At 39.0% G+C, this 12,154-nt stretch overlaps 1 protein-coding gene across 1 annotated transcript in view; it reads left to right on the forward strand.

The window, feature by feature from the left end:
* Nucleotides 1-12,154, forward strand: part of tmem67 (transmembrane protein 67) — a 162,310-nt gene that overhangs the window by 22,042 nt on the left and 128,114 nt on the right. The window contains exons 7-8 of the mRNA XM_073044800.1: nt 6,900-6,962; nt 11,839-11,999. Of these exons, the coding sequence (XP_072900901.1) occupies nt 6,900-6,962; nt 11,839-11,999 (224 nt within the window). The remainder of the gene's footprint in view (nt 1-6,899; nt 6,963-11,838; nt 12,000-12,154) is intronic.

The following is a 12,154-nucleotide window of genomic DNA, read 5'->3' on the forward strand; positions in this document are numbered from 1 at the left end:
TTGTATCAATGGAAACAACTGTCAGAGTCGCAATTGAGTTGCAGTGAGGAATGAAAGCACGCGTGAACAGGATTGCAACATCTGAACAGAAACAAATTGACCAAAAAAATTGTGTTTCCATTGTGGCAGGAGCTCATATACACCAGATTAACACAGGTTTAAAGGCACAACTTGCAGAAAATGCGACAAAGTAGAATACTTACTGTACAAAGAGTATATCGGGCAGCCAAAAATAAATGGACTGCACAGGGAAGAGAAAAAGATAAAAAGTAAAGTTGAAATTTCAGAAGGTGCACTAATCTGCATGCTGTTAATAAAAAATCTAATAATAATGAGAATGACACAGGACTGAGTAGCCTTGAGATTTACATGTAAAAACTAACATGAGATAAGCAATATGGCTTACACCAGAAGTGAATGGCAAATTAATTAAAGTGAAATTGGACACTGGCTCGGCTGTTTCAGTCATTCCACAAAATGAGTTTGAATTGTATTTCAAAGATACTGAAGTGAAACCTCCAAATATCCAACTAAGATCTTATACTGGAGAGAAAAATCTCCTGTGGGAATGACATTTGAAACAGTTAAATACAACAACCAACAAGCCACATTGGGCTTGTAAATGGTAAAAGCAGGAGGGCCCACATCGTGGGGTCGTGATTAACTGAGACAACTATAACCTGATTGGAGATCCATCCACTATTTGCATTGCACATAGTGTGCAAAAGTCAACTGAAAATGAGTTAAGAAAGGTACTGGATGATGCTATAGCAGTGTTCAAGGATTGCATTGGAAAACTCAAACATATCAAGGGTAAAATAGTGTTAAATGAAAATGCCACACCCAAGTTTTACGAAGCCCATCCGGTTCCTTATACCATCTGTGGTAAAGTAGCCAGTGAGCTAGATTGCATGGAAGATGAAGGAGTTCTTTCCAAAGTTGAGTGGAGCCCATAGGCAACACCAGTGGTCCCAGTATCCAAGAAGAATGGGTTTGTCAGGATCTGAGGTGATATTAAGGTCACCATCAATCCTGTGATAAAGGTAGATCAATACCCTCTGTCCAGGATAGAGGATATCTTTGAAAACCTTTATAGACTCATAGAGAGTACAGCACAGAAACATGCCCCTCAGCCTATCTAGTCTGCATCAAACATTTAAGCTGCCTACTCCCATCAACCTGTAACAGGACCATAGCCATCTATACACCTGTCCATGTACCTATCCAAACTTCTCTTAAATATTGAAATCGAGCTCACATGCACCACTTGTGCTTGCAGCTCATTCCACAATCTCACGACCCTCTAAATGAAAAAGTATCCCCTCATGTTCCCCTTATACTTTTCACCTTTCACCCTTAACCTATGACCTCTGGATGTAGTTCACCAAACTTCAGTGGAAAAGGCCTGCTTGCATTTACCCTATCTATATCCCCTATAATTTTGTATATCTTTGTCAAATCTCCCCTCAGTCTTCTACATACCAAGTAATAAAGTCCTAACCTATTTAATCTTTTCTCACAACTCAGGTCCTCCAGTCCCTGCAATGTCCTTGTAAATTTCCTTTGTACTCTTTCAACCTTGTTTACATCTTTCCTGTAGGTAGGTAATCAAAACTGCACACAATACTCAAAATTAGGCATCACCAACGTCTTATATAACTTCAACATAACATTCCATCTCCTCTACTTAGTAGTTTGATTTATGAAGGCCAATGTGCTAAAAGCATTCTTAACAACCCTTTCTACTTGTGACTCCATTTTCAATGAATTATGGACCTTCCCAGGTCCCTTTGTTCTACAGTATTCCCCAATGTCCTACCATTTTTGGAGGATAACACTTAAGCAAAATGGATTTAGCTGAGGCCTGCCTACAGATGGAGATGGAAGAAGAGTTCAAAGTATTTCTCACCATAAACTCACACAGGACTTTATCACTATAATAGGCTTATTTTTGGATCTACATTTTCATTCTGACAGAAAGCTAAGGACCTAGTGCTGCAAGACTGTGCAGGAATTCAGTGTTGCCAGTGAGGATGATGAGGAATGTCTTCAATATATGAAGACAATGTTAAAAATATTAGATTATAGGGTCAGAACACGACGCATCAAGTGTGAATTCTTTAAACCAAGCATCACTTACTATGGTCACACCACTGATGCACAAGATTTACATGTGTGCTAACAAAACTCAAGCAATGGTGGATGCCCAAAGACCAAAGGATGTTTCACAGTTGCAGTCCTTTTTAGAATTTATCAATTACTAAAACAGGTTCCTGCCAAACCTGGCTACTGTGCTCCATCCCTTGAACTCATTACTACAGATCAAGGAGAAATGACAATGGATAAAGCAGTGTGAGGTGCCTTTCCAAAAGGTAAAGGAAATGGTGACATCAGACACTGTACTCAAATATTATGATCTATATCATCCAGAGAAACTTTTCTGTGATGCCTCACCTTATGGTACAGGTGCATCATGTCACATGTTATGAGTGATGGAAGTTAATTGCCCATAGCCTTTGTATCACATTCCCTTACCACTGCAGAGAAATATTAAGCAAAGGTAGACAGGCCTTGAGTTTGGGGTGTAAAACATTTCAACCAGTACTTGTATGGGAGAAAGTTTACCCTCATTAATGATCATCAACCACTAGTATCTATTTTCAATCCACAGGAGGGTGTTCCATTAACACTAGCACCATGAATACAAAGTTGGGGTCTCTGTTTCTTGGATGACACAATTATAATATTTAATTCAAGAGGACAACTGATCATGGAAATGGTGATGGATTGTTCAAAGTACTGTACCTGAAAAATTTACAAAAGAGGGTGTTCTTCTTGATATATTTTCCCTAATGCAAATTGAAAGTCTCCTTATTACAACAGAGGTGATCCAAAGGGAAACTAGGAAATTCCCCACACTGTCACATGTCTACATGTAACCAAAATGGCTGGAATGTGCAGCAGAAATCCCATTTCCCCCATTTTTACCAGCACAGGGGTGAACTGGCCCTTGATGGAGGTTGCTTTATGTGGGGATTGAGAATTGTGTCAAACTAAGATCTAAAGCATTGGAGGAGCTACATGATGGCCAGCTAGGCATGGTCAGAATGAAAGCATTGGCTTAAAGCTTTGTCTGGTGGCCTGGGATGGATCAGCAGATTGAACAGCTTGCCATGCACTGTTCGGGATGCCAACTTGTCCAGAAGATGCCAAAAGCAGCGCTCATCCATCTCTGAGAATGGCATACATTGCTCTGGCAGAGGACTCATGTAGATTTTGCCAGACCATTCATGCGCACAAATTTCTTGATAGTAGTGGATGCAGCTACAAAGTGGCCAGAAGTGTTCCCAATGGTCTCCACTACAGACTTGCACATTGTTGATGTGCTGAGAAGCCTCTTCTCAGGAACCAGTATTCCAGAAACTTGGTAACAATGGACCACAGTTTGTTGCAGAACAGTTTGCCATTTCTGAAAATGAATGGAATCTGCACCGTACCACCCAGCTATAGTGACCTGGTGAAAAGTATGTGAATGGCATACGTCATTATGCCACCACATCACAAGTGCACACCTCACTAAAAGTAAAATTACAAAGTTTACACACATCTCTCAGATTTCCTTGTTTTTCTTTTGATTAGTGAACAAGGTGAGGAGTATTAGATCAAGGTCCTTCTTGTGTTGAAATTTCCATGATTTTGATATCCTTGTAATGATTGGCACAATCCTCCATTTGGCAATGTATTGAGCTGGCATCTTTGAGATCATATTTTATATGGTAATTTTTATATGTTGGTTTCAGTAGATTTACTGGGTGTCAACTTTCTCCTTGCCAGCACTCTTCCCTCTAAGCTGTGCAGATGCCCGCCAAACTGTAACTGAAATGCTCTGCACACATATCCTTTGTTGCCAAGTAGCTGCAATTTCATTTTATATAATGTTAATATAATTTCAAAATTATGCTGGTATAATTTTGAAATCAATGATAATATAATTGTGGAATTCCCTGTAATTAATTATGTTGATATGTATAATCCATAAATTTTCTAAATAATAAATGTACCATAATCTTTACTTTGCAACATTTTAGAGCTTCAACTTACTTACATTGTCAGTGTTTCAAGTTAGAACACTTACAAATTGTAACAATAAATACAGAATGGAAGTCAGTAGCTCATCATTAATAAACCATTAGCTCACTGAATGCTGATGCCAACAAGTTATTGTCACAGATTCTAGGCGATACCATTTATGGAGTGACAAAGTGAAAGATCTGCTTGTATCTACAAGTTCTAATGTTGATTCTGCGGCTATTATTCAATTCCATCAACATGAGCATAATCACTTGGATAATAGATTTCCTGACAATAAGTTAAGAGGAAGGAAAGCTTTTGGCCCAGTTGCTATTGCGAATGCAACCAATTTTTGAAGTTGGAAAAAGAGAATGTTGGACAACATTGACAAAAAAATACCCTGTTACTGTTATGAACTACGATGATAGGGGTGCATCAAATATTGCAGCAATATTGTGATTTCAAATTTGTAATTTCTGCGAAAGTTGGGACTGGTTCAGTTAAGATGTTTCATTGATATGTTGAACTACTTGCTTAGAAAAGAAGAATTTGAAGAATTGTCAAAAGCTGTTGACATCGTTGGAATATTTCAGGCTTCTAAGTGGATTCAGTGTTATGAAATCAATTAAATGTAAATCCTGAAGCAGACTAGAGGTGAAACATTTGGATGATCTAATGAGGATTATGATATAGCTTTAATCTGGACAGTATTTATAAACAACGGATTTGTAACAAAGATGGACGAGAAAAAGTTTATGAAACATGAAAGATTTTCTTTGTTGTACTTTATTTCATTATACCCTTCAATTAATAAGTATAGTCAAAAGTATGTGACTTTTTCCAATTTTCATTCTAAACATTAATAGTATGCATAATTACAAAAAATGAAGTGCCGTGCAGTTTTCAGGACGTGTAAAAATTACCCGCTCAGAGCAGTTCATCAGTAATTTGATATCTGTCATTTGATTTGGCAGCCCAGATTGGAAATCGTGTTCATTTGTGAAAACATCTAATAACTTCTATTACTGTCTGGGTGTACATGTTTTCTTGCTTATTAGTTCAATATTTGTTGCTGGAATTGATAGCTCAGGAGAGCAACAAAAAATCCACCATTTTAGACAAGTGAAGACAAGAGTTATTCCTCATGTTTGTTTGAAAGTGAAGTAATTAATTTAAACACATACAAAATGCTGGAAGAATTCAGCACGGCAGGCAGCATCTATAGAAAAGAGTAAACAGTTGATGTTTCAGGCCAAGACCCTTTATCAGGACTGGAGAAAAAAAAGATGAGAAGCCAGAGTAAGAAGGTGGGGAGAGGGGAGGAAGAAATACAAGGTAGCAGGTAACAGGTGAAACCAGGAGGGAGGAAGGGGCGAAGTAAAGAGCTGGGAAGTCGATTGATGAAAGTGATAAATGGAGAGGGGGGAATCTGATAGGAGAGGACAGAAGGCCATGGAAGAAAGGGGAAGGGAAAGGAGCACCAGAGGAAGGTGATCTGCAGGTAAGGAGATAAGGTGAGAAAGGGAAATGGAAATAGGTAATGGTTAAGTGGGGGGGGGGGGGGGCATTACTAAAGTTTGAGAAATCTCTGTTCATGCCATCAGGTTGGAGATTACCAGACAGAATATAAGGTGTTGTTCCTCCAACCTGAGTGTGGCGTCTTCGCAGCAGTAAAGGGTAAAGGAGATGATGGACTGACATGTCAGAATGGGAATGAGAAATGGAACTAAAATGGGAGGCCACTGGGAGATTCCGCTTTTTGTGGCAGTCAGAGCATAGGTGCTCGGCAAAGCGGTCTCCCAATCTATATCGGGTCTCATCGATATACAGGAGACCACACTAGGAGTACCGAATACAGTAGATGACCACAACAGACTCACAGGTGAAGTGTCGCCTCACGTGGAAGGACTGTCTTGGGGACCTGAATGGTAGTGAGGGAGGAAGTTTAGGTGCAGGTGTAGCACTTGTTCCACTTGGAAGGATAAGTGCTAGGAGGGAGGTCAGTCGGGAGGGACGAATGGACAAGGAAGTCACATAGCATTCCCTGCAGAAAGCGGAAAGTGGGGAGCAGGGAAAGTTGTGTTTGGTGGTGGAATTCCTCTGGAGGTGGCATCTGGATTTACATTTGATTAAATTCATAAGACTGAATCTACTTTCACCTATCACCTGCTACCTTATATTTCTTCCTCCTCTCCCCCCACCTTCTTACTCTGGCTTCTCATCTTTTTTCTCGGGTCCTGATGAAGGGTCTCAGCCCAAAACTTTTACTGTTTACTCTTTTCCATAGATGCTGTCTGGCTTACTGAGTTCCTCCAGCATTTTGTGTACATTGGTTGGATTTCCAGCAGCTGCACATTTTCTCCTATTTGCCATTAATTTAAAGTTGTACTTTATTAAAATTATATTTCTAATTAACTCATGAAAGAATGTTTCCTGACAAATAACAACCTGAAAATTTTAAACAGTAAATAGCCACAAATGTTCTCAGGCTTCCAGCAGGTATAGGTATCAATTTTGATCATCATCTCTGATGAAGACGGCAAAGTTTGTCATCAAAACTTAGGTTAAAATCCTGTACCATCTGGAAGCCCGAGAAGAGTTTATTTGTCATATACACCAGAAAAGCACTAGATCCTTTTACAGCTATAAATCTTTAAAGGATTTCATTGTGTAGATGCAGTATCAGTGTATGATCTGATTACAAACAATGCAATAAAATTATTATATAACCTAGGTATATAGATAAAAATTATGCAAATGTATTCATTTGGGAACAGTGAGGCATTGTTCAAAGTTACTACCAAGACTATTTCCTGTAATTTTTGCAGGGTTTCAAAGTTTCATCTGCTTGGTTTGCCGCTCATTTGAAAGCATCAGCTATTGCATGCCTGGTCAGTTTTGAATACAGTATGTATTTTGGGGAAAAATGTATTTTATTTAGAGATGCAGCACAGTAACAGACCCTTGCAGCCCAACAAGCCCACAAAGCGCAATTACAGCCATGTGACCGATTAACTTACCAACCTGCATGTCTTTGGAATGTGGATGGAAAACAGAGCATCCGGAGGAAACCTATGCACTCATAAGGAGAATGTATAAACTCTGTACAGAAAGCAGCAGAATTGAACAATATCTGCATCCCCAGGAATAGGCAGGGTTATGCATGGCTGAATTCTCAAATCTGAACTGTTCCACCTAGATATGCTTTTAATGGAGATGGTTAGTGGGTGGAAGACTCATGCATACTCAGAAAAATAATGAATTAATAAATGCTATTAAGGAGGCTATGTACCTCTGCTTTAACAGGAATTAGATTCTTAGTTTATGTTGGTAATGTTTTGAGACATAGAAAACTAGGCAGATAAAAGGAGCCAGAAGTGAATGACTGCATAAATTAATGTCTTTGTGTCCACCAGGAAGGAGTAGGTAGTTACTCTAACCCCAACAGATTTTGCCATTATTATAGAGAACTAACTAGCCCGTCTCACTCTTGACAATTCTGTCTATTTCTCCCAAGATTTCTACACACCCACCCCAATCACTCAACCCTGTCCCAACCACTCCTTATGATCTCTCAGTGACATCCTGTTCCTTATCCACTCTGATTGTGTGTATTAATGGTCTCTGACTAATCCTCAGTTCTTGATCTCCACAAACTCCTGGCATTGATTTAAAGAAATAATCTGCATCTCCATTCTACCAACTTAATCTTGATCTCCATTTCAGTGCCACATAAAGATGTAATTTGGTGCTGTGGACTTCCAAATAGTTGATCAAACTTGCTGAAAATATTAAATTATGTTCTCCTGTTAAATACAGCAAGACATTTGGAATTCCTGTTTGGAATCTCAAAGTACTGACCCCTCTTCTTCCCACCTTCCATATGTGTAATGTCTCAAATATCCACCTGGCCTTATCATTGAATATGATCATTATATAAACATGTAAAATAAAGGAACAGGGCCAAGTCATTTGGTCTTTGAAGCCTCAACATGGAAGATATACAGTATAGCAAACACCATTCCCTATCTCGGCTTATCCAATCCAAATATATCTATATCTATCTATCTATTTATTTATTTATTTGAACATTATCCTCCACAATCCTCCAGGGAATTTCAAAATTTTACCATGTTTTTGTTTGGATTCTGCATTTTTGTCCAAATGAACTACTCTTAATTTTGAGACTATGGACCCTAGTTCTAGACTCCTTAATCAAGAGAAACATCCTGGTCTACCTTGTTGAGTCGTCAATCAATTTTGCATGTTTCTGTGAGATCACTTGTCATCTTTGTAAAGCTCAAATAGAGGCCTAGACTGCTCATGTGGCAGACTTGCCATCCCAGGAACCACTTAGATGAATTTTCACTATATTCACTCTATAGCAGGTATCTTCTTTTTAGGTAAGGAGTCCAAAATATGGACAATTCTCCAAGCATGATTTCACCAAAGCCGCGTGTAGTAATAGTAAAACATATTTATTTTCATCATGGACTCAGAGTCTCTCAGCTTTCAAATAGGTCCTTATCAGACTACACACTATGCTCCAAACTTCAAAAATTTGCAAAAAATGCCTCAATTCTGATAACCTATGCCCTTAACTCATGCATTCTCTACCCAAGCTACACTGCCACTCACAGAAAATTATGGACTTTAACACCTTTGTATGTCAAAATTTCTGTGTGCCCTATAATTTGATGTACATATCCTGCCCTTTCTTGACTTCCAAAAATGCATCATTTTGCACCTGTTAATTCCAACTGTTTTCTCTCGGTAAACCAAGCATTTGAAAGCTTAGACAGGAATTTGCAAAGCTTGATTTGAGAGAGGCTGATTGCAGGTAACCGATGTTTTGTAAGTGGGAAGCTTTTAATAGTGTGATTGGAAGTGTGTCGAGCCAGCGTGTCCCTGTGAGAATGAAGGAGAGTGCTGGCATGATAAGAAACCCTCACTATTGAAGGATTTTGAGGATCTGGTAGGAAAAAGAGAGGGAAATGTCAGATATAGGCAGCTATGATAAAGCATATTCCTTCAGGGGTATAAGGGCTGTAGGGGAAATCAAAAGGGTCGAAAGTGATATGAAGTATCTTGGCAGTTAAAGTAAAGGAGAATCTTAAGAGATTCTATAAGCATATTTAAAGCATATGGGTAACAGGGAGAATATAGGGCCCCTCAAAGAGCGGTCATTCATATTTACCTTATCAACATCCAGAACTACCATCTTATTTGAAATGGCAGTTCTGGACCAAATTTCAATCACAGATGAATGCTCAACAGCTGTGGCAGGTCTTAAATGCTGTCATCTCCTACAAAGTAAAACCAAGCAACAGACAACAGGGTTTTGCTCCAAGATGAGCTCAATGCCTTTAATGCCTACTTTGATCTATATAACATGCAGGGACCTTCACAAACACCCGTAGCCCCAAAGAACCCTATGATTTCAGTCTTTGAGGCTGTCATGAGAGCATCCTTCAGGAGAGGGAACCCACAGAAAACATCTAGCCCAGATGGTCTACCTGGCCAATTACAGAAGACCTGTGCTAATCAACTGGCTAGAGTATTTATTGACATCTTTAACCTCTTGCTTCAGCAGTCTGAAGTACCCAGCTACTTCAAGTAGGCTTCAGTCATACTGGTGCCCAAGAAGTACATGGTAACTTGCCTCGATGACTGTCGGCCAGTAGCACTTACATCAACTGTGATGAAGTGCTTTGAGAGGTTCATGATGGAACATATCAGCTGCTTCCTGATAAGTAACTTGGAACCGTTCCATTTTGCCTAATGTCTTAACAGATCAACAACAGATACCATTTCCTTGGTTCTCCATTCAGTTCAGAAAAATCGAAATGATGAAGATGCATACGCCAGGATGTACGCCATTGAATACAGAGCTGTAATCAACACTCTCCCCTGAAAACTAATTAATAAGATCCAAGAACTCCTTGTGTAACTGGATCCTTCATTTCCTCACTTGCAAACCCCGTTCAGCTCGGATTGGCAACAACATCTCCCAAATAACCATCAGCCCAGGTGCACCTCAAGGCTGTGTGCTTAGCCCCCTGCTCTACTCACTTTATATTTATGATTGTGAGGCCAAGTATAGCTCCAATGCTATATTCAAGTTGGCTGACAACACCACTGACATAAGCCGAATCAGCATTTAGGAGGGAGATTGAAAATCTAGTTGAATGGTGTCACAACAACCTCTCACTCAACAACGGCAAAACCAAGAGCTGATTATTGAGTATAGATAGAGGAAACCAGAGGTCCATGACCCAGTTCTCATCAGGGGATCAGTGCTGGAGAGGGTCAGCAACTTCAAATTCCTTGACGTTATCATTTCAAAGAATCTGTTCTGGGATCAGCACCTAAGTATCATTACAAAGAAGGCACACCAGAGCCTCTACTTTCTTAGAAGTTTGCACAGGCTTGGTATGTCATCTAAAACTTATAAAATTCTATAAATGCACAGTGGAGAGTATCCTGACTGCTTGCATCATGGTTGTTATGGAAACAATAATGCATATGAATGGAAAAGACTTAAAAAAAGTAGTGGATACCCAGTCCATCACAGTTAATGCCCCCCACCCACCATTGAACACATCCACAAAGAATGTTACCACAAGAAAGCCACATGCATCATTAAGGATCCCCACCATCCAGGCCATGCTTTCTTCTTGCTGTTGCCACCGTGAAGGAGGTACTGGAGCCTTAAGTCCCACACCACCAAGTTCAGGAACAATTATTACTCTTCAACCATCAGGCTCCTGAACCAGTGTGGATAATTTCTCTCACCTTGACACCGAACTGATTGCACAATCTATTGATTCACTTTTAATGACCCTACAACTCATGTTATTAATATTATTTATTATTATTTTATTTTTTGTATTTGCCTTCTTTTGCACATTGGTTGTTTGCCCATCTTTGTTTGATTCCATTGTCCTTCTTCGTATCTACTGCGAATACCCACTAGAAAATGAATCTCAAGGTTTGATAATAAATTTCAACTTGAAAGAGACTGAATCGGTTGAGACTGTTTCACTGTAGCATAGAAGGCTTAGAAGGGACATAGATAAGGCAAATGTTCACAATCTTTTTTACCAGGATAGGGAAATATATAGTCGAGGGGAAAAGCATGGGACCTGAGGAGTAACTTATCATACCAAGTGTGGCAGGTACGAGGAGTGAGCTGCCAGAGGAAGTGGCAAAGGTGTTTATTACTACATTTAAAAGACATTTGGACAGGTACATAGATGAGAAACATTTAGAGCAGGGGTTCCCAACCTTTCCTATGACAATATTATTAAGCAAGGGGTCCATGGACTCCAAGTTGGAAACCTCGGGGATAAGGACAAAATACCAGCAAATAGAACTAACTCAGGTAAACAACTGGTCAACATGGACAAGTTGAGCTGATGGGTCTGATTCCGTGCTACATGACTCAATGACTATGATTGTATCACATAAGTTCATCTATTCTATAGTGTAGGAGTGACTGCTTGAAATTTAGGCTTGTAAATTCTTGAATAAAATGTTCCTTTCTTTTCTGTCTTAACAACTTACTTAAATGTTTATAATGAATTAATTCAAATAATTAAAAATGCTATTTGGGAAACATGAAAGGCTCTGATTCTATAATACAAGTAAATGCTAAGCTTGCAAGCTATTTACTTAGTCTCTACATACTTTCATTAGTAAGCTGTGTATTTTAATTATGTTTGTGTTAATTAACAAGTTCACTGTTTTAGTTCATTTCTTTTTCAGAGATTTGCAAATCTTACTGCCTGTCAGGCAGTAGGGAATATGTGTGTCATGATCATGAATTCAATGGACATGGCAACAGCTCCTAATGATGCTTGTACCCTTTATCACACAATATTTAAGGAGACAATAAGCTTAGGAAATACCCATTCAGTATCTTCTTGGTAAGAACATGCTGTGGTTAAAGAGTATACTGTGTGAATTTCCTGTTTGAGCAGTTAGTGCATTGGTATTTTAATTAATTTGCATTTTTGTCATAGGAAATTTTCTACTTTACCATTTTCTAAGATACTTGTCAAAATTTTCCCACTATTCTATC

This window comes from Hemitrygon akajei, chromosome 1, assembly GCF_048418815.1.
Source record: "Hemitrygon akajei chromosome 1, sHemAka1.3, whole genome shotgun sequence".
Taxonomy (NCBI): domain Eukaryota; kingdom Metazoa; phylum Chordata; class Chondrichthyes; order Myliobatiformes; family Dasyatidae; genus Hemitrygon; species Hemitrygon akajei.